The 20,837-nt window shown below is 38.6% G+C and overlaps 1 protein-coding gene across 2 annotated transcripts; it reads right to left on the reverse strand.

The window, feature by feature from the left end:
* Positions 1-350: 350 nt before the first annotated feature.
* Positions 351-20,069, reverse strand: cers2a (ceramide synthase 2a). Of its 2 annotated transcripts, none has more exons than XM_061742218.1 (11): positions 19,637-20,069; positions 11,531-11,704; positions 11,286-11,403; positions 9,913-10,031; positions 9,281-9,338; positions 6,855-6,905; positions 6,205-6,297; positions 5,492-5,620; positions 4,664-4,770; positions 3,762-3,915; positions 351-1,740 (listed from the first exon to the last, which is right to left on the reverse strand). In XM_061742218.1, the coding sequence occupies exons 2-11, from the start codon at positions 11,701-11,703 to the stop codon at positions 1,594-1,596; spliced, it is 1,149 nt and encodes a 382-aa protein (XP_061598202.1). In that variant the 5' UTR covers position 11,704; positions 19,637-20,069; the 3' UTR covers positions 351-1,593. The 2 variants fall into 2 exon arrangements, with proteins under 2 accessions (XP_061598202.1, XP_061598201.1); XM_061742217.1 differs by having other exon boundaries at positions 351-1,743; positions 19,637-20,068.
* Positions 20,070-20,837: the final 768 nt, after the last annotated feature.

Genomic DNA, 20,837 nt, shown 5'->3' on the forward strand with positions numbered 1-20,837 from the left:
TCCTGTAAGGAGCTGCACTTCTCAGCAATTAAACTAATATGTTGATAAGAAATTTACATCAGTTAATATAAATATATAAATCTTGCATGCATGCATGCACATATGTATAAATGTTTCAAAATTATTACATTTTTAACCATCATAATGTTCCAGGGTAAAAAGATTTTGACAAGTTATAATGTTAAATATCTGAAAAACTATTGCTTCAGATTGAAATTAGAGGAAAGAAACAACATTTTTACACAATTAACTTTATCACTTTATCCACGGAATGAGAATATGTTGAAGACGCTGCATGTGTGGTCCAGATCAGGAAAGTGTTTGGACACAAAAGACACAAGACACAGAAAAAGGTTTCTTTCTTTTTTTTTTTTTTTGCTCATTAAACACTTTAAAATGATGAAGGCACTTGCAAATGAAGAGGTGATGGGAAATTGCAAACCATACTTTGGTGTTCAGTCTACTGGAGATTCGGAGAGTTCCTTTAACTTTTCTTTTCTAAACAAAGTGAACCTATCAAAGAAAATTAAATCAGTCACAACCTCTCCCAACTAAAAAAAAATAAAATAAAATAATAATAATTGTAAAAATGTAATCAGATATACTAAATTTTCGTCTATCCCGAGCTGCAGAAGAGCCGTAAAGTGCATTTTAGGGCAGCGAAGGCACCAAGTAGAAATGCTACTGATTCTTCTGTCGGTCTGTTTTGGTTAACGCTCAAACAAATTGCTCCCAAATAGAAATTGAGCTGAACAACAAATAAAACAAACCAAAATAAAATTAAAAAAAAAAAAAAAAAAAAAAAAAAAATCATACAACTAAGAGATATTTAACTTATTAAAAATGATGCGTATTGCTTCTGAGAAGAAAAGGGATTTTAAGACAAACTTCCAACAAAAGGCACAACTTCAGAACAAGTAACAGATGTAGCACCTTCTCTCAGTTCGTACAAAATTGTTATTTATCCACAGTGAAGATCCAAAATTGCAGCTGCAACACCTGGACTAACTTGTTACTGAATTAAACTCTGGACTTTAGGTACGAGATTTATGGTCCACGGAAAGTCACTGCCACATTCACATTAGTGCTCATCAAAAATGTTGGCAGCCTTTTTCTTTTTTAATTCAAAACGAAACATTTTTCAAGTCGAAAGTCATTAATACTTAAAAAAGTGTTAACAGACTGCAGTGAGGGAGTGCCAGTCCCAACCGTAGTCTCCTGAAAACACTTCCATTAATAAAACAAAGCTACAAGCAGGCAGGTTTGACATGTGGCAACGTCACCGTGTCAACAGCACAAAATCTCAGCAGAAATCAGAAGGACACTGGAGGTGAGAAGAAATAGGACATTAGAAAACCAACTCTGCTGCTAAAGGTACCAAGCAGATCGCTGCCCCTCCTCTCTCTTTTAATTTAGTGTCATTCATCGAGGCGATACTGGACTAACAGGGTTTTTGAAATGGAGGACAAAGGTATGAACGTGCGCTGCAGGCTGCCTCTTTCATCATGACATTCTCACGTACTTTGGCTTCAAGATGAGGTCCCATCGTCAAACCTCCTTTTGTAACCTTTTCCCTGGCTCTCCATGTCCAAATCAGTCCATTTTACTGTGGTTGTTGTTGAGGACAGTGTGACCGTTCTGCACATGTCCATTTTTAGACTTTTCCTTATGCATGTGACTTTCATCTTCATCGTCAGACTCTGTCTCCTCCTTGTCGCTGCGTTCGTCCTCAACGATATCCTGCTAAGATGAAAACAAAACAAAGAGTGTTCCAGCTGGTCAGAGGTGACAATAACTGTGTTTACATGCATCAATAACCCTTTTAAAACCCAAATATTGGCAATAACCCAAATTTGCACGGCCATGTAAACACCAATAACCCCTTTGAATAACCCGAATTTGCTCATATTCAGGTTTTTAAAAACCCCAATATGACCCCTGGGTTACTCCTTTTAAAACCAGAATATTCGGTCATGTAAACCAGTGGTCCCCAACCTTTTCTGAACCGCGGACCGGTTTAATGTCTGACAATATTTTTACGGCCCAATCTAATGGTGTAGCTGATAAAAACTAAATAAAATGACAAGATCGGCATTAAAAACTGTTGTGTTTTCTCTATAGTAATAGTAATAATAATAATAATAATAATAATACATAATTTTCGAAAAAATGAAATAAAATAATGGAAATTGTAAATTACCTTTAATATGAGTATTTCTATAAATGTGTTTTTATGTTTGTTTTCTCATTAATGTTATTCAAAGGCAGGCTTTTATTTTATTTGTTATATATTAAGGAGACCGATATTTAGTGCTTTTATTTTGAAGGCGTCTCACCGAGACCTCGTCAACATCCGGCGCTTCGGACTTTAACGGTAAAAGTTTAACGGCAGTAGAAAGTTTGTCTGAAAGACTAAACGAGTGTCGGGAATGCTAAAGTGGAGCCTAACTGACACAAAGAGCACCTGCTGATGAGGATTTGTGCAAATTTTATGCCGTATTGCCGTATTGCCATATTGCGTATCGCTCATGTATTGTGTTAACGGTAGCTGTTATTACCGAGCGAGCGAGCAGCTGGGTCGGTCTGTATTTAAATTAAATGAAACTTATATGAATGTAGTAAGACTAACTCTATTTTATTTTATTCCTTTATAGCTCTTACACACCGTAAGTTTGCAGTGTATTTACATCCAAGGAATAAAAACATTGTGAACCATCAGTTTGAGAGTCATCCATCATCAGTCGGGGATGCCACAGAAATTATTTTTTCCTTCTGTGCGGCCCGGTACCAGATGACCCACGGCCTGGTACCAGGCCGCGGCCCGGGGGTTGGGGACCACTGATGTAAACGCCAAACGGAATATCCCCATCAAACGGAACATGAATTTGTTTTCTGCGCAGGAATCCTGGTCTTTTGAGTCCAGGAAGTTCTTATCACACAATCAAAGCACTTTAAAATACAGAGGACCGTCGCTATGGAACAATTTACCTACATCACTAAAATCAATATCTTCACTGGCTTTGTTCAAAAAACACTTGAAACATTTTTTTTTTTAGTTAAGATCAGAAAAACATCTGGAGTGTTTAAATTGTACTTTTTTCATGCAATTATACTACATTTACTTAATTCTTTTTCCATCTTTCAATAATTCAGTAGTGTTTTTCTTTTTCATGTTAAATTGTCTTTTTCTGTCTTATATTATCTATTTCTAGATTGTGTTTTTGCTTTTGCTGTTGTTAATGATTGTTTTATAAAGGGGAGGCATCTTCATAAGCCTTTTTGGCTTCCACCTCTCCTGCACAATGCTTCATTTGACCTTTGTTTTTTACTGTTCTGTTTTATGTGCAAAATAAACTAAACTAATCTAAACTTATAAACACGGAGAAACCAAGACCAGGAGGAGACTAATCACTTCATAAATGTAATGAAGGATATGAACATTTCTGCATTTGTAGATGGTAGAAAGTACCGGGATAGCCAGATTTACAAGAAGGTGAGTGAAAAGTTGCGCGAAGCAGCATTTGTTTTGAATTTGGATACAGGAAGAAGAAGCAGAAATGACAGGAATTGCATCGTGACGTTCTCCGTGCGTCGCTGGTTTGATCCAGATATTCTAATGATTAATTACCATGTAAGCGGAATATTCCCAATGTTTCAGTAACTGGAATATTAGCAATGACCCGAATTTTGACTGCATGTAAACGTAGTCTGTGTTACATACATACATACATACATACAGCTGTGTAGGAAAAGCCTCTTACATTGCCTGGCAAGAATTTGACAACCATGCGCAAGATGAGCGCTGCCCAGAAGACGTGCAGAATCTGCAGCACAACCATGAGCCCGTTGAAGAAGTAGAAGCCCAAGAAGGGGCGGTAGAGACTCAGCGGGTACACGGCCGTCGTATGGATGATCCTGGACAAGAACAAAAGGTTCACTGATACCCTCCGGTCACTCAACAGCCCACTGACACAACACAATGGCTCTTTTGTATTAACAGGGAAAAAAAAGAAAAACAGTTTGTGAAATATTTGTAGAATAAAATAAATCGGAAATAATACATGCTTTCGTCAGCTATATGCTGCTGACATACTGAACATTAACTCTTATTAGATCTTGACATTTCCCTGATCCTTTTCCACCTAAGACGGCATCTGTGTGTCCTTTATGAAAGGGTTGGTCTGTTTTGAGCAGCTGCTATTGTGACAGAGTGGGAGGTGGCATGTACAGAACAAGAGCTCTTACACCCACTTGTTTTATTCATGTTTGGGGAGGGTCAAGTGGAGGTGCGTTCAAACCACAGGCAGCATAACTTGAATGTTAAGGACACTTGATCCATTACACTTGGCTCCACATGAAGATGCAAACCTTAAAAATTATTGCAAATATCTTATTTGCCTATGTTAAAGCACTGAAACACAACACAGACAAATATAGTCACATATTCAAATTGTTAATATGTAATGGGCCCGACCACAATCACACAATACATCTAGGAAATGAGTGGTGGCAGATTTTCCTTCCCTTTTGTCATTACTAGTGCACTACATATTGTCAGTGTCTGCAATTAAAATACTAATCTGTCAACTGTGGAATAATTTATGTTCATTCACGTCAGTGACTAAACAGTTACACAAAAGTCTGATGCAACATCCGTCTTTACCAGAATGGGAGGATTATGAGGCGAGTGATGATGAAAGCTGCCGCAAACGCAGTGAAGATGAAGTTGCAAGTTCTTTTCCAACCTGCGTAGTTGAACATTTTGGCTGACTGGAATTCAAAAGAAGAAATAGAGAAACTTAGTGTTTGTTTACCTGTAGGGGGCAGTGGGAAGACACCACTTCAGTGTAAAAGGTTTACTTAATGAATACTTATTTATTTTTAATTTTTGACTTGTAAAAGTAACAAACTCTAACTCGAGTCGTCAGTTAACCCTTGTACTGTCTTTGGGTCAAAATGACCTAATTCTCCTGTTCTTTTCTTTCTTTCTTTCTTTCTTCCTTCCTTCCTTCCTTTCTTCCTTTTCTTCTTTTTTCCCTTCCTCCCTTCATTCTTTTTTCCCCTTCCTTCCTTCTTTTCTCCCCTCATACACTTTCCTTGTTTTCTCCTTTCCTTCCTTCTTTTTTCCCTTCCTTCTTTTTTCCCTTCCTTCCTTCCTTCCTTCCTTCCTTCCTTCCTTCTTTTCTCCCCTCCTTCCTTCCTTCTTTTCTCCCCTCCTTCCTTCCTTCCTTCTTTTCTCCCCTCATACATTTTCCTTGTTTTCTCCTTTCCTTCCTTCTTTTTTCCCTTCCTTCCTTCCTTTCTTCCCTCCCTCCCTCCCTCCCTCCCTTTCTTTCCTCCCTCCCTCCCTCCCTCCCTCCCCAGGAAGACAGAAGACAGCACAAGGGTTAAAAATGTTCAAAAAAAAACATTGCATCGACATGTGGAGGTGGAATGAAGATTAAAAACTTTTGTTTTCCTTCTCATGCAAAAGAAAAAAGGATCTTCATACCTCCATCAGATAGTCAGAGGCATCGTGCACCAACATGATCAAAGTCCCGGCCCGGATGTAGTTGACTAACCACGAGAAACTGATGAGGGAGATGGTGGCTATGTGGTGAATTATCTGCTCTTTGAAATCCTAGCACAGACACAAGAAATGGGGTTTAGAAAAAAAAAAAAAAAAAAAAAAAGCCAGTGTTTGTCAATTATCGATCAAGCTGTAAAAGATTAGTCATCAAGTAACGTGTGCCACATCCTGATTTAGGAATGATTAACAGTCCCTGCAGACCAAAAACCTTTCAAACAAAAACTAGAAGCTCTACTAGAAGCTACAAGAGAAATGTTCAATATAGAGGACGACCTCAATATCAGGATTTCTGGATTTAAAAGATTAGCTTTCGTGTCCTGAAGTTATAAAACCAGCCCTGGGACAGAGGATTTATTGTTTGCCAACAGGATAGAAGGTCAGACACTTCTCACAACATTTAGACCTCCTTTTCACATGGACTTGAGTTGGAACCAAACATAATCTTTAATAGCTTTAATAACCAGACAGTTGGACTCGTGCATCGAGTTAGGGTTTAATGTTGAAATCATTCCATGAACCAAACAGCAGCCTATCATCAGAGTGGTTGGGATGTACCCATGAAAAGTTGCTGAGTATAATAATAAATAAATAATAAATAATAAAAAAAAGAAGAAGGAGTCAGATAGCAGTCTTACCTTACGTTTGACATCGGACGCTACGCTAAAAAGCAGTGAGAAGTAGAAGCCGAGCTCAATCACGTAGTACCAGTACTGCGACGGCAACAGCGGCTGGGGAACATGACAAGGAACGTTTTTTAGTTTTTTTAAACCCATCATCTCTCCAGTACTTTGGTAAAGACAGGAATTAACATATCCATGAGTATGTCAACACATACAGGACTGTCTCAGAAAATTTGAATATTGTGATAAAGTTCTTTATTTTCTGTAATGCAATTAAAAAAACAAAAATGTCATACATTCTGGATTCATTACAAATCAACTGAAATATTGCAAGCCTTTTATTATTTTAATATTGCTGATTATGGCTTACAGTTTAAGATTAAGATTCCCAGAATATTCTAATTTTTTGAGATAGGATATTTGAGTTTTCTTAAACTGTAAGCCATAATCAGCAATATTAAAATAATAAAAGGCTTGCAATATTTCAGTTGATTTGTAATGAATCCAGAATGTATGACATTTTTGCATTACAGGAAATAAAGGACTTTATCACAATATGTTGTTTTTGTAATTGCATTACAGAAAATCACAATATTCTAATTTTCTGAGACAGTCCTGTATATAAATAAATACAGTCCAAAACATTCCAATAGAATATTAGTTACCATTTGTGGAAAATTCTCCCATATCAGTTTCACGTCGTAGAACCATGGTTTCTGAGAAGAGATTAAATAAAGACATGGTACAAAACAAACCACAAATCAGGGCTCATGTGGCACTAAAACATGTGAACATTACAGACACAAAAAGCCTTTTTTTTTTCTTACTTTCTGTACTTCATATCAGCATGTTTGCTTAAACGTAAACTGAACGCACAGTTGTCATGATAGACATGAACTCAATTGTCTCATTGGCCTTTCCAATCTCAACTGTTAACAGAATGATTTGTATGAAATTTATCTTTTGTAGGAAAAACACAAAACAAACAAAACAAAAACAGACCTCTTGGAAACAAGAATCTGGTGCTTACGTTTTAATTCATTGTCAATTTTCTGAACTCACACTTATCTTTGGACTGAATGTCCTTTGGCCCTTGACTGAACACTAGCCAGGCATTAACAAGCTTTAGGCTGAATATTTACAAGTCTTCTTGGGGGAATTGATAGGAATGAATTCCAAAATGTTCTTGTTGCAGACTTAACTTTGGAGCAAAGTCTACACATTTTTTAAAAGAGTAAAAGGTGCAGCCGGTCCAAAAGCTTTGTCCATTTAACAGCTAGTTTATATATGATCTGGGATCAGTGTGGGTGCAGGTTCAAATCCCAGCCTGTCGCTCATTATGTGTCCTTCCTCCTCTTTACCAATGTTTCTTGTCTATCAACTTTCAAAAAAAAAAAAAAGGCAACTCAAGCCACAAAAAAAAAAAAACGTTATAAAAAAAAAAAAAAGGGTTAGGGTTTCGGTGTTGGTTTTCAATGTTTTACCACTTTTTACTAATAATTTTCTCCAGTGGGTAAGATACAGCCCTCTCAAACATTTTAATTTCTGAATTAAATGTTGTCGTTGACTGACTATTGACGTTGCAGTATTAATACACATGGTGCATGGGTTGGGCCTCATCCACATTTATGTACGATTAGACGGTGCCCAGTCATACACTGCAAAAACTCAAAAGCTTACCAGGAATATTTGTCTTATTTCTAGTTAAAAGGTCTCATTTTTAGTCAAAAAATCTCATTACAGTTAAAACAAGAGTCATTACCAGAAAAATAACTTATTTGACAATTTTCACCCGTTTCAAGTAAATTTTCACTTGAAATAAGTAGAAAAATCTGCCAGTGGGACAAGATTTATCTTCTTATTACAAGCAAAAAAATCTTGTTCCACTGGCAGATTTTTCTACTTATTTCAAGTGAAAATCTACTTGAAACAGGTGAAAATTGTTGTTTTTTCCAGTTATGAGTCTTATTTTAAGTGTAATGAGATTTTGTTTGACTAAAAAGCAGACATTTTAACTATAAATAAGACCAATATTCTTGTTCAGGGTTTATACAGCAATCCTTATGTTAAATTTAATACCAATTTAATACCTTTTTCACTACCTTCAGATTTTTTTTTAAAATTGTCACAACATTAAGTGTTAATCACGGACCTTTTAACATTAATACAGATTTTGAACTATAGAACACTATACAGAACAGATTTATAGACTCATTGATGTTGACCAGATGTTTCACATTTATTTCACTTTGTGAATGACAATAAAATAGACTGCTTAAAATGTAAAAGGTAAAAAATAATACCAATTTAAAAAAAATAATACCTCTGACAGTGAATTTAACACTTTTAATGGCCTTAAATTTGGCAATTTTCATTTATCACTTTTTAATACTTTTTAAAACCCCGCGGAAACACTGTTGTTAAGATTTTGAGTTTTTGCAGTGTACCGCAGAGACCAGGAACTGTCCCGAGCTCAGACACAGACGAGAGGACTCACACTAGCCAAATGAACTTAACTTTAGGGGTCAGTTATGCTTCTACTGTGACTGTAAGTTAAAATCTTCTTTGACTGCAGACGGTGACACTCGTGCTGCAGAAGCTGGTGGTTCATGGAAGACTGGGAAGGTTCCTGCGTTCTTACTGACCCAGATATGATGTTTCCAACTGTGGCCGACTCTAGAAAACTGGTTCCAACTTCTGTCAACAGCTTCAAAGGCTCTTATATAATCATAATCATCTCAGACATGTGGTCCTTTCCAAAATCACTCACATGTCCCAGTTTATTGATCATAAAAATGTTTCAAACAGCTGATTTATGCCAAATGTCTTCCTGCTTGATTTGTGTGAACTGAATCTGCAGCTGATTTCCTGGAGTCTGAGTTCTGCCAAACATGCGTTTCCACCGCAGCTATCAAGATCACTTCATGGTTTAGAAGCAGCTACTGACAACATTCATGTTTGACTGCATGCAACTTCCAACCACAAGTTTAATATTAATACATCCTGAACAATTACTTAAAAAAAAACACTTTTTTTTTTTTAAAGAAAGTTTGTTTTGCTTATAATAAGCTTTTTCTGGTCAACTACTTACGTCAACAAGGACCGCCAGGCCAGCAAAGAAAGCAACAAGGTAAAACGTAAATCTCCAACTGTAAGAGAATGGAAAACGATATTAGGGAGGAAAAAAGCAAATTATATTTTTACTTTACATTTTGTTCTCAGCTCTGAAGCATACGAGTTCAATTCAGTGATTTGTGTTTTGAGAAATGCAGGCTCCTATGTTATGGGTGTGTCTGAGTGGAAAGGCAGGGATCTTAAGATGAAATAACCATTACTGGCCTGTCCAACAGTTGAACACAATATAATTAAAGCTATAATGTGCTGCAGTAGCAGTTCAGACCAATTCTTTACATGAGCAGCCTCAATAAATCATCGTTACCAAAGACCTCATTGCTTTAATACAGCTGAAATGTTCAAAGTGCACAGAGCTTTGGTGCTCTGCCACCTTTAAATCAAATTGAAAGATACTTTTCTTTAATACAAAAAGCAAATAGGATTGAGATGATGAGTCCTGAGTCTGTAACTGCACACCATGACCTGCTCAAGAACTTCCCTGAACCATGGTCTTAACTCCAAATATGCTCAAGAAAATACTTTCAAAACACTATTTTTGCACAAAGGAAGTGAAAGCATAATTGTGACATCTGTGATGTGTAAACCCACCATGCTTCCTGGAACTTTTTCAGCTTGCTGGGCCGGTCCTGGTTCCTCCGCCGTCTGAACCACCTCTGGACCTGTCGCACTGAACAACCTGTCTGTTTACTTAAATTCTCTACGGAGCTCTAACGACAAAAGCAGGACAAGGGAATTCAGCCACAACGACATTAACACATTTATATCATGCTGTCATTCCTGTCCATTTCTACCCAAAGATTTATGAACTCCACATTTGGGTTGGAGGTGTAATGACATGCTTTAAAGCAGCACAATGTAACTTTCAGCTTTTGTTGAGTTTGGCGGCTCCTTTGGACAAAAGCGGTAGTGCTTTACCAGAAAGAACTACATTTCCCATGAGCACCAGCGCGTACTGCCGGAAAACTCCTGTCCCCGTCGCTGCATTTGTTTAGATAATGAATGAAATAAGACGGGACGGACTTTCAAAACTACTTTTCTGTTTTCAGCGGTCGTTTGCAGGATGGATAGTGAAGAGTTAATGTATCTATTTTTGGCTAAACAATATAATATGACGATGTTGAAAATCACTAAGTTCAACTTGGTTTTATTAGTGAAGTCACCCCCGCCCCCCTGTCCTGTTTCAGCGTTTCTACTGCACCTTTTTCCTGTCACGTTTTTTACAGGGACTTTGTCATAAATTAGTAGTCCAAGATACTTAATGACAAAATAAAAAAATACTTTATAACCTGTGAATAACTGAATGCCCATTCCTTATATGTTGCAGATCAGCCCTGCACAATTTTACAGTTCTCAGGAAAAATACTAGAACCCAAGACGAATCCCCTGTATGTGAAAACATTCTAATTTTGATTCTTATTGAACATAGAACTTTACATTTACATTTGTATCATAACAATTCTGTCTCTCTTGTCGGACATCCCTCCTCGTCTTTCAGCTCACGCCAGCGAGTGAACGCCGGGACAATGTTTATTCTTGTCCGGGCATTTAGCTTGTTACTCTCCCGCTTTATTTTTTTCGCCTCCTCCGATAACATTTTTATTTTCTTGGGGTTTTCCGCTGCGTCGGCCATGATACCAGCTTCTGCTGAGCTCTGCGCTCCACGCCCCGCCCAGCTTTGGTCTGGACTACGAATGGGGAAGGAGGGGGAAGTGACGTATGCCGTAAAGCAGTCAAAGCCGTAAAAATGTGTAGTTTTTTAGTGTGGCAGGGTTCCTACCATGCTCCTCAAAGTTACATAGTGCCAGTGAAGGAGATACAGACCCCTCAGACCATGACAGAGGTTCATTAAACCTGTTGGAAGTTGATGTACCATCACAATGATGATGATGAAATATTAGATTAAGCTGGAAAAGTTACATAGTGCTGCTTTAAACGGCCACTGATGTTTGTCGCTGAGGTACCTGAGTGGGATGCTTGGACGTGGAGCAGAAATGAGCCTCCAGGGTGGGATTTGGAGCAGCACAAAGACGCTGTTTATCTTTCACTCCCAGCAGAGAGGCCATAGGAAGCGCTACCGTCCTGGAAGGTGGTGAAGCAGACACGTTGGTTTGTACGTCATTGAACATTTCCCCATGAGAGACGGCAAATGAGCCCGTTAGATTTAGACCTAACAGGACAACGACAAGTCACACTGGACATGACTCACTGCTCGAATATCCGTCTCAAGACGAGGAAGCCGATGGCTATGGGTATAGTAGCCCACAGGTCTTGTGTTTTGGGAAAGACTTTGCCATCGTGATCCTTTAAGTCGTCCCAGCCGTGGCCTTCGGGGAACCAAATCCAGTCGGCCCATATCATCTCTCTCAATTGAGATAACATCCTACACACGGAGCAGAAAGAAGGTTTTGTACGTGAGGGAAAGAAAATACAAGTATTAAAATAAAGGAGGATTTTGTTCCGCTTGGTGAGTTTTACTCAAAATGTTCAGCTTAAAACGGCCATGACAATATCCTAACAGGAGAGGAAAGAAAGAAGCAGAGAAATGAGAACTGATTGTAGCTCATTAATCTCACTGTGCAACTGAAAAAAAAAGCCCCATCTAACCACTTCCTATCGAGATGAGAGGGGGGAAGATGAAAGGAGCTTTATAACGCAGCAAACACCGGTTTGATACTTTACAGCTCATTTAACTCTAGAATATCTCCATTTAGTTGAAAAGTTTTACTCAAATCCATGATTTAAAAACTCCCAACATCTCAAAAATACTTTATTTATCCCCGATGGGAAGATTATCTGGTAACTACTATGCTCCATTCCTCAGAGTATTGTTACCGTCATATCTAGAAGATAAAGCTCAACAACTGTTCTGGGAAATAAGATAAAGACATTGTTCAGCATTACTTTGCTTATATTACACCTCACACAGTACACATTCATCTTATTATCAGCAGAGGCCTCGGTCGGTAAAGCAATTTGTTCATATAAAACTTTTTAACAATAAAAGTAGTTTGATAAGCCTAACATAGAAAATTGAACAGAGGTTTAGTGTTTTATTGCTTTTTTTTGGATGCAAAAGATCTGCAGCATTTCAAAGAAAAACTGCTCATAAACTGTTTAAAAGCACTCGTTTGTAGTCCGGCTGTAGTCTCGTGCTACTTTTCTACAGAAATAGTTAACCCAATTTGCTCGATGCCCACCTAATAGCTGTTCAACAACTCTCGACGGTCAATAGTTACAAGGGCACCAAATGTTCCAGGATTGGTTCTGAGGGCAAAGGACGAGCGTCTTTATACGTCCCCGTTATCTGGTACGACTGGGTCACCATGTCCCTAAAACAGTATGGCAATCATTAGCGTTGGCAAAGTGCAAAAAGCTTATGTGGCAACGTCTGGCATGAGCACTGATCATATGACCACAGCCCCGCTCTTTGAAAAGCCTGTAAATCTTACAGACAATTCAGAGTTGTGGGAACTTTTAGATTGATCTGAAACACATAAACAAGTATTGGGTGTGGTTTAGTGTGCTTTCATCTGTCCTTTTGTTGCTGAAATGCTTCTTATTCTCAGCTGGTTGTAATTTTAGCCTTCCTCTACAGAAAACAATTGAAAAATGTTGCATGAAGTGACCAATTTTTTAAAATCGCACAGCTATTGCATGTAAATATTCTCCATTTAGCATAGAGAATACTGCAGGAATTATTTCCTTGCTGTGTAGAGGTGTCAAAAGTATTCACATTCATTACTCAGGTAGAAGTATAGATACTAGAGTTTAGTATCAACTATCAACTCAAGTTTTTTACTCAAGTAAAAATATAAAAGTACTGGTTTCAAAACTACTTAAAGTATAAAAGTAAAAGTAATGTAAGGGGGAAAAAAGCACTTAAGGACAAAAGCCATTGAACATGAATGCATCTTAGTATAATGCAAATATATTAAAGAAGCATATATGTGTACTATTGAGCATTAACATGTGTTTCAGAGAGCAGCAGATATGATGACTAGTTGCCTATAAGTATTGTAATGGTGCAAAAAGTCAAACTTCAGAGGCATGTTATCATTTATCCTAACCTTTATTGGAATGTACATCCAAGTTTAGTTGCAGGAATCTGAGGGAACGGATGTAAGAACAAAACTGGACAAGAACATCTGAAACAACCACAACCAAATTCACTCTATCCGGATGGAGCAATTTAACTGGATAGTTTTTTTTTAAAGGCCGAAATGAAATAGAGTAACGAGGCTGTTTTTAAAATGTAAGGAGTAAAAAGTACAGATAATTGCGTGAAAATGTAAGGAGTAAAAGTAAAAAGTCGTCTGAAAAATAATGACTCCAGTGAAGTATAGATAACCAAAATTTCTACTTAAGTAAGGTAACAAAGTATTTGTACTTTGTGACTTGACACCTCTGTTGCTGTGGGACTGATTCTGGCTCTAACATCTGGACTGCAGAGGTTTTGTTAATGGTGGAGTAGTAAGTCAGATTTGTTGCATATGGGACTCAGGATTTGCCACAAACTGTGTTCAGAACTGTTATCGTCTGAATTCCTAGGTGCAGTAAAGGCTCATTCAGCTCAGTGGAATCTGGATTTCATCTGTTTTCTGCTGACAATGTTGTCTTGTTAGCATCCTCAGCTCTCAATAATGCTGTTTATTATGACATAAAAGTCATAAAAGTCCTTTACAGTTTGCCATATTTTTATGGTTACATGGGGTCAATGTCAAAACAGAAGCAACATCTGATACCTGACCACAGCTAACCACTTTATGAGAATGCATTTACAGCAAGATGATTTCCAGTTAAACTGGGATGATAGCGCTGTAATTACTGGTAATGCTTCATCTGGACACTTCAAATAAATGTCAGGCATTTTTTGTTCCAGTTAATATAAATTTACTCCAATGAAATAACTCAAGAGGAAAATTCAAGCGTGTGTGGACTTGATCAAATGACAAGACAAATCTGCTTACACTGAAGCAATAATGGTCAAATATCAACTTTCCTATCTTTTAGAGTTAATCAGTCTATGAATATCCGTTAACCTGGTTCCTCCTCTTTGTCAGATGTCATGTTGGACTTCATGTATAATCATCTCTGAAGTAAACTATAGATTTCTCTCAAAGACCTTAGCTCAGAACAGACCAAGCTGTCTCTTTTAAAAAAAAGAACAGATAATATAGTCTGAGGCTTGTGTTAAAATAGGTCAAGGAGATCTGGTTTGTATTCCCTTTTAAAGCATTGTGGGATTTTGGGTGCATTTATTAGATACATTTTCTGTTAAACGGGGAAACTGAAAAATCCCTCCTTGAAGTTGCACATTAGGTTTGCTTCTCAGCACTTGAATGCAAAACGTAAACTCTGCCTGCAGACTGAACAGCTGACTTTCACTGCACAGGCAAAAACATTTAAGAGGCAGCATTACAAGCACGTAAAAATAAAGTATGCACAGACATAAACATAACATAAATGCCATCAAAATTCCTCTGTCCCAACAAGTGTCTCAACGGTAAATGACAGCAGTATCTGTTTGGGGTTTTTAGTAGGAGTTCCTTCAAAGGTTTCATGATTTGAGAGTATTTGCAGTGACTACATGTATTATTTTTATAAGAATATATTTGTATCTAGGAAATCTGAGGAGGTCTCAGGGTTTTTTTCCCCTTATTTAGGTTATAAGGTTATATATTGTATGTATATGTATTATATGTGTAATTTATAGTCGTTCTGCTGTGTGACTGGGCCCCTATTCATAAGCTACAGTAGCTTCTGGGGAGGCCCATTTTACAAAACTCAATTGATTATTATCTGTATTTGTGTTTTTTTTATTATTTGTAAAATAAACTCTAAACTTAAACTTACAAACCTGGATATTATAAGTTTCGTGGAATTAATTAATAAAGCCCAAGTGCTTAAGCAACAATATTTAAGTAGCACGAAACAGAAGAGTCATTATATGGCCATCTCCATGTTTATTTTAGTCTTGCATTTCTTCAAGCACCATCTTTTAGTATATATCTTAGTATATCCCTGGTGCCTTCAGGCCTCTTTCTTTTTGCTTCTTTGTACTGTTGGTTAAAATCTGGCTCACTCAGCTCCATTCAGAACAATATTACCTAAAGCGCAACATTTCCAGTTAAACCTGGGCTGTGGTTGAGTGTGAGGCGATTACAGCTTCACAAGTACAAGATTAGCTAATCCACAATTAAATTGGCAGGAAACACAACTACGCAACAACCATTAACCCTACAGAGCCAGTGTAGTCTGCATGACATTTTTTGTATTAAATTGATAATCACATCTACGCCCATTCTTCATCATGTTGTCTTTTGCACTATATTGTTACCCAACAGAAGGAAATGGTTGTTACATTTTGATATAACGTTTGACTATTACGAAAAAAAATTGCAATAGTATCTACAGTAATTTGTGGCATGTTCCAACCACAGGTTAATTTGCACATTTTATTTATATTAGAAGAGGTCATCACTGATTGGATTTTATTTTCAGTGAACTTTTATTATTTGTCCTGTTTCTTTATTTATCAGGTTGTATTTTTTTCTACTTTGTGATTTTATAAGCTAGGAAACTTGAAGGACAATGGTACTTTTGCTGTTTGCACTGTTATCCCACTGTTTAAGCCATACAGTTTAAATAAATGTTGAATCTGTTCTTACATTTCAAACTTGTTTCATTTGAGTCATTGCAGTTTTGCAGTACAGGTGTATTAATTTAACTGGTTTCTATTAATTCAATTTAATTGGTGTAGTTTAGTAGCATTTAGTATTCTTTTAGAGCAGTGTTTTGGGGGCTCCAAAGACTGAATGTGGTGATAGATTTATAGTTAAAAAGTTGGAGTTGAATTGGTATTTTCTTTATCGTCATTTTTATCGTTATAAATGCCAGAAATTATTGTGATACATTTTTTAGTCCATACCGCCCAGCCCTAGTGGTCACTACTCAATGTTTCACCATAGGTGGAAGTATGAACATAGATCAACCCCTAAATATAAATATAGATCCTGCCATTTAACTCAGCTCCCTGTACACAACGGCATAGCTGGAGATGCAGATGATCCAATCTGCCCGTCAATCTGGCGCTCCATTCCTTCCTCACTCGTGAACAAGAGTCACAGGCATTTGACCTCGTCCACATGAGGCAGCATTTCTGAAGAGTGGTTGTAAACGGGCAAACCGGCCTGGGACGCCGGCCAGAGGAACACACTGTCAATAACAGTCAGCTATTTCAGCTTGGCAGACTAATTCTAAACATATGATGGTGATGATGATGAATATTACATTATTTTCATTCTTATCAAATCTGGGGGAGGCAGTGACTTAGGTGATTGAGTTCAATAATCGAAGGGTTGGCGGTTCGAACCCCGCTCCCCCCAGTCATCTGTCGTTGTGTCCTTGGGCAGGACACTTCCCCCTCCCTGCCAGTGATGCAAGGAGGTGGCGTGTGAATGTGTGTGAACGTGGTATGAATGTTCCAGTGGCCGTTGGTGTGAATTGGGCCCCAGGGCCCCAGGGCAGCTGTGACTACATGTGTAGTTTACCACCACCAAGTGAGTGACTGGTGAATGAATAATGTGAGCGCTTTGAGTGTCCAAGAAGAGCGCAACATAAATCAAATCCATTATTGTTCAACTATCCTCATTAAAAATGTCACTTCTGTGAGTGCTATCTGAGCTGAAATGAGGACGTAAGGCTGAGTTATGGTTCTGCGTCAAAACGACGGCGTGCCTACGGCGTGTGGTACACGTCGACGCAGACCACACGCCGACACTGACGCCGTCACTGACGCGTACCTCCCAAAAATTGTGTGATCTGCGATTGGTTCGCTTGGTAGCAACGCATTTCCGGTTTGAAGCAGTCTTGAACTTTCAGCGCTATTTTCTTCGTGTATGTGTGATTTTTTTTTGTACAATAGTTGTGCGACGCCGTGCATACGCCGTCACTGTGAGGCCGTCGTGAACCCTTCGGACTTCTCCGTCACTCCATTTCGCCGCGGTGCAGTTCCCCCCACGACCGCTAATTCGCGATCTTCTCCTGAATGGTTTATCCAACTTTTTCCGGTCACAGTGAATCAAAGAGATAAGGACAACTATTGTGCAAACCCCCCCCCCCCCCCCCCCCCCCCCAAAAAAAAAAAAAAAAAAAAAAAAAAAAAAAAAAAAAAAAATCACACATACACAAAGAAAGAGCGCTGAAAGTTCACAGTTCACGACTGCTTCAAACCGGAAACCGGAAATGCGTTGCTACCAAGCAAACCAATCACAGCCCTCTCATCTGCATTTGGTCTGCGTCGCCTCGACGCGTAGTTACAATTTTTGGGAGGTGAAGTCAGTGACGGCGCGTGGTCTGCGTCGACGCGTACCACACGCCATAGGCACAGGTGTCGTTTTGACGCAGAACCATAACTCAGCCTTAATTCAGGCTTTCTGCATGACTGTCAATGCGAATCATTGTTACCGTGTGGCTATCAGCTACTCCAACAATCCCCGTGGAAATATCTCCAGAGCTGCCGGCAGACAGACATTAAAAGCACACTAAAAAGATTGCTGTGGGGTTAATGCTAAACAGCTGGTTGTTTGTTAAGCGTGGCAGCATGACTAGGAAGTGATAGTGGCCGGCCATTGGCTGAGCTGACTGCCAGTCAGTCCTATTAGAAATACATTTAATGCTTTACATAAGCTCTCTTGGCGTGGTGAAAAAATAAAAAAATTAAATAAATCCCCTCAGAATTGTCATCGGGGTATAATCAAATGACTGAGACCAACACGTGTTTTTGAACAAGGCTGTAAATGTGTCCATTTCTGCTCTAGATGTTAACACTAGAGTCAACAGAGATGGACTGACTTTTGGAGGAAGTCCATAGCAGTTGCTTCCTGGATGAAAGTTGGAGCTGATTTCTGCTCTACAGGACTGTCTCAGAAAACTAGAATATTGTGATAAAGTTCTTTATTTTCTGTAATTCAATTAAAAAAACTAAAATGTCATACATTCTGGATTCATTACAAATCAACTGAAATATTGCAAGCCTTTTATTATTTTAATATTGCTGATTATGGTTTACAGTTTAAGATTAAGATTCCCAGAATATTCAAATTTTTTGAGATAGGATATTTGAGTTTTCTTAAGCTGTAAGCCATGATCAGCAATATTAAAATAATAAAAGGCTTGCAATATTTCAGTTGATTTGTAATGAATCCAGAATGTATGACATTTTTGTTTTTGTAATTGCATTACAGAAAATCACAATATTCTAATTTTCTGAGACAGTCCTGTACATCTAATGCTTTACATAAGCTCTCTTGGCGTGGTGAAAAAATAAAAATAATCCCCTCAGAATTGTCATCGGGGTATAATCAAATGATTGAGACCAGCACGTGTTTTTGAACCAGGCTGTAAATGTGTTCTGCTCTATGTTAAAACTAGAGTCAACAGAGATGGACTCACTTTTGGAGGAAGTCCATAGCAGTTGCTTCCTGGATGAAAGTTAAGGCTGATTTATGGTTCTGCGTTAAATCGACGCAGAGTCTACGGCGTACGCTCTGCGTCGATTCAACGCGGAACCATAAATCAGGCTTGAGTGTGGGCGATGGTTTTATGATATCCGCCAGGGCCGTTTGCATAAACCGCTCAGGGAGTGGCTGGGCCGGTCCAGTCATCGGGGAGTCTCCCGGACATAGCGGAACACTTTTAAACTACTTTTAAACACATTATAAAGTAAATAACTTGAAGCTTGTAAAGTACCAGCCATGCACTTCGTGTAATTACCATCAAATTAAAGATAAAAGTTTGCTTGGGCGTTTCATAACTTTTTTTTCTTCCCCTTTATACAAATAAACCTGCACGTCTCGGGGCAAAATAGGTCGTAAAACTACTATTGTATTTACTTTAAGTCCATGTAAAAAGTTTGACCGATTTCAACCACCTATTCTTGTTCTTATCGTGGTTTTCCTGATAAAAGAGCCAGTAAAAGGCCTGCTGGCCGACAACTTTCATGTGCATTTTTCTCCCGTCGCTGCAAACACATCCCGCTGCTGGAGGCAGTTTGATTGATTCAAACTGGGATTCTCCAGCGATGAGGACTCTCCCATTTCTGTCTATAAATAGCGGCCTGGGGCGTGTGTGCCCGAGGTGAGGTCTCTGATTTGAGATTTGCCCCAAGCATCCCAGTGTAAAAGGCTGATTTATGCTTCCGCGTCGCACCGACGCAGATCCTACGGCGTAGGGTACGCGGCGACGTAGGCTACGTGCGTCGCTCTAACGCGGAAGCATAAATCAGGCTTAATAACGGTGCGGCTCCTCTCACCTCTCGCTGCTTCACGGCGAACCGGAAAGTAAAGTTGTCTCCAAAAAACACTCGACGTCTCCACAGCCTTAGAGTTTGCTTTTTTTTTGTTGCCCTTGTTCCAGTTCAGAAGGCTTCATGAAGTAGTAGACGACACGAAAAAAACCCGTCAACTTCAGGACCGTTCAGGAAGATATCTCGTCTTCTTTTCTCTCCCTTCTTTCCCTTCCTTCAGCTCATTCTCCGCGAGAACAGCGAGGGGAAAGAAAATGTCGCACTTTTGCCTCGCAACTCTCTCCCGTTGTCGCGATCAAAGGCGAATCCAGAGATGATAATAGTACGTTTAGTTTGTTTTTTTAGTTGACTTTCTTATCCTGGTGGCCCGAGTTTTGGTCAGCAGAGCAGCCCGACAGACAGTCGGAGATATAGTGGATTTATGGTTAGTATGTGCAGCTCAGAGTGAAGGGGGGGCGGATTCTTAAAGGGACAGAGTCCGCGATATGGGGGGTGGTTAGTGCTCTGTTTGTATGGGGGTGGTTAGAGACACCAGCTCCTCAGACACATAGCAGGGCTCAAAAATGAGCTCATATATAGTATAGTAGAATATACAATACTGGAGTTGAAGGGGGATGAAGAGGGATCCCCCTGAAATAAAAACGGTCAAAATCAAAATCATCCCCCCTGAAATAAAAATGGTCAAAATCATCCCCCCTGTAAAACTGCCATCCCCCCTTTCCATCCCTTATGTCATTTCATCAATGAATGTGGTTTTACTGCTATTTCAACATTTAGAGTCATCACCAGAAAAATAACACCAGAAAAATAACTTATTTGACAATTTTCAACTGTTTCAAGTACATTTTCACTTGAAATAAGTAGGAAAATCTGCCAGCAAAAAAATCTTGTTCCATTGGGAAAACCTGTTGTACACAGACAGATAGTAACTTTAATTTAACTTTAATTGTAAAGTAGGTGGTTCACGCACCATAATCTTATATTTTGATGTAATTAATGTGTCTGTGTAATCCCATGAGGGATGGGTCATTTAAATATCCAGACACGAAAATAAAATAATTCATTCATTCATTCATTAATTCAGTAATTTATTTACTTCAAAACAGGGACAGTGCTCAATAATACATTAATCTTGTACAAGAGAATATGCATTGTGCCAGGTTGTAGCAGTTTGCTATTTTCCAAGTGTAGTCCCTGGGCAGGTACT

Source organism: Cololabis saira, chromosome 15 (genome assembly GCF_033807715.1).
Source record: "Cololabis saira isolate AMF1-May2022 chromosome 15, fColSai1.1, whole genome shotgun sequence".
Taxonomy (NCBI): domain Eukaryota; kingdom Metazoa; phylum Chordata; class Actinopteri; order Beloniformes; family Belonidae; genus Cololabis; species Cololabis saira.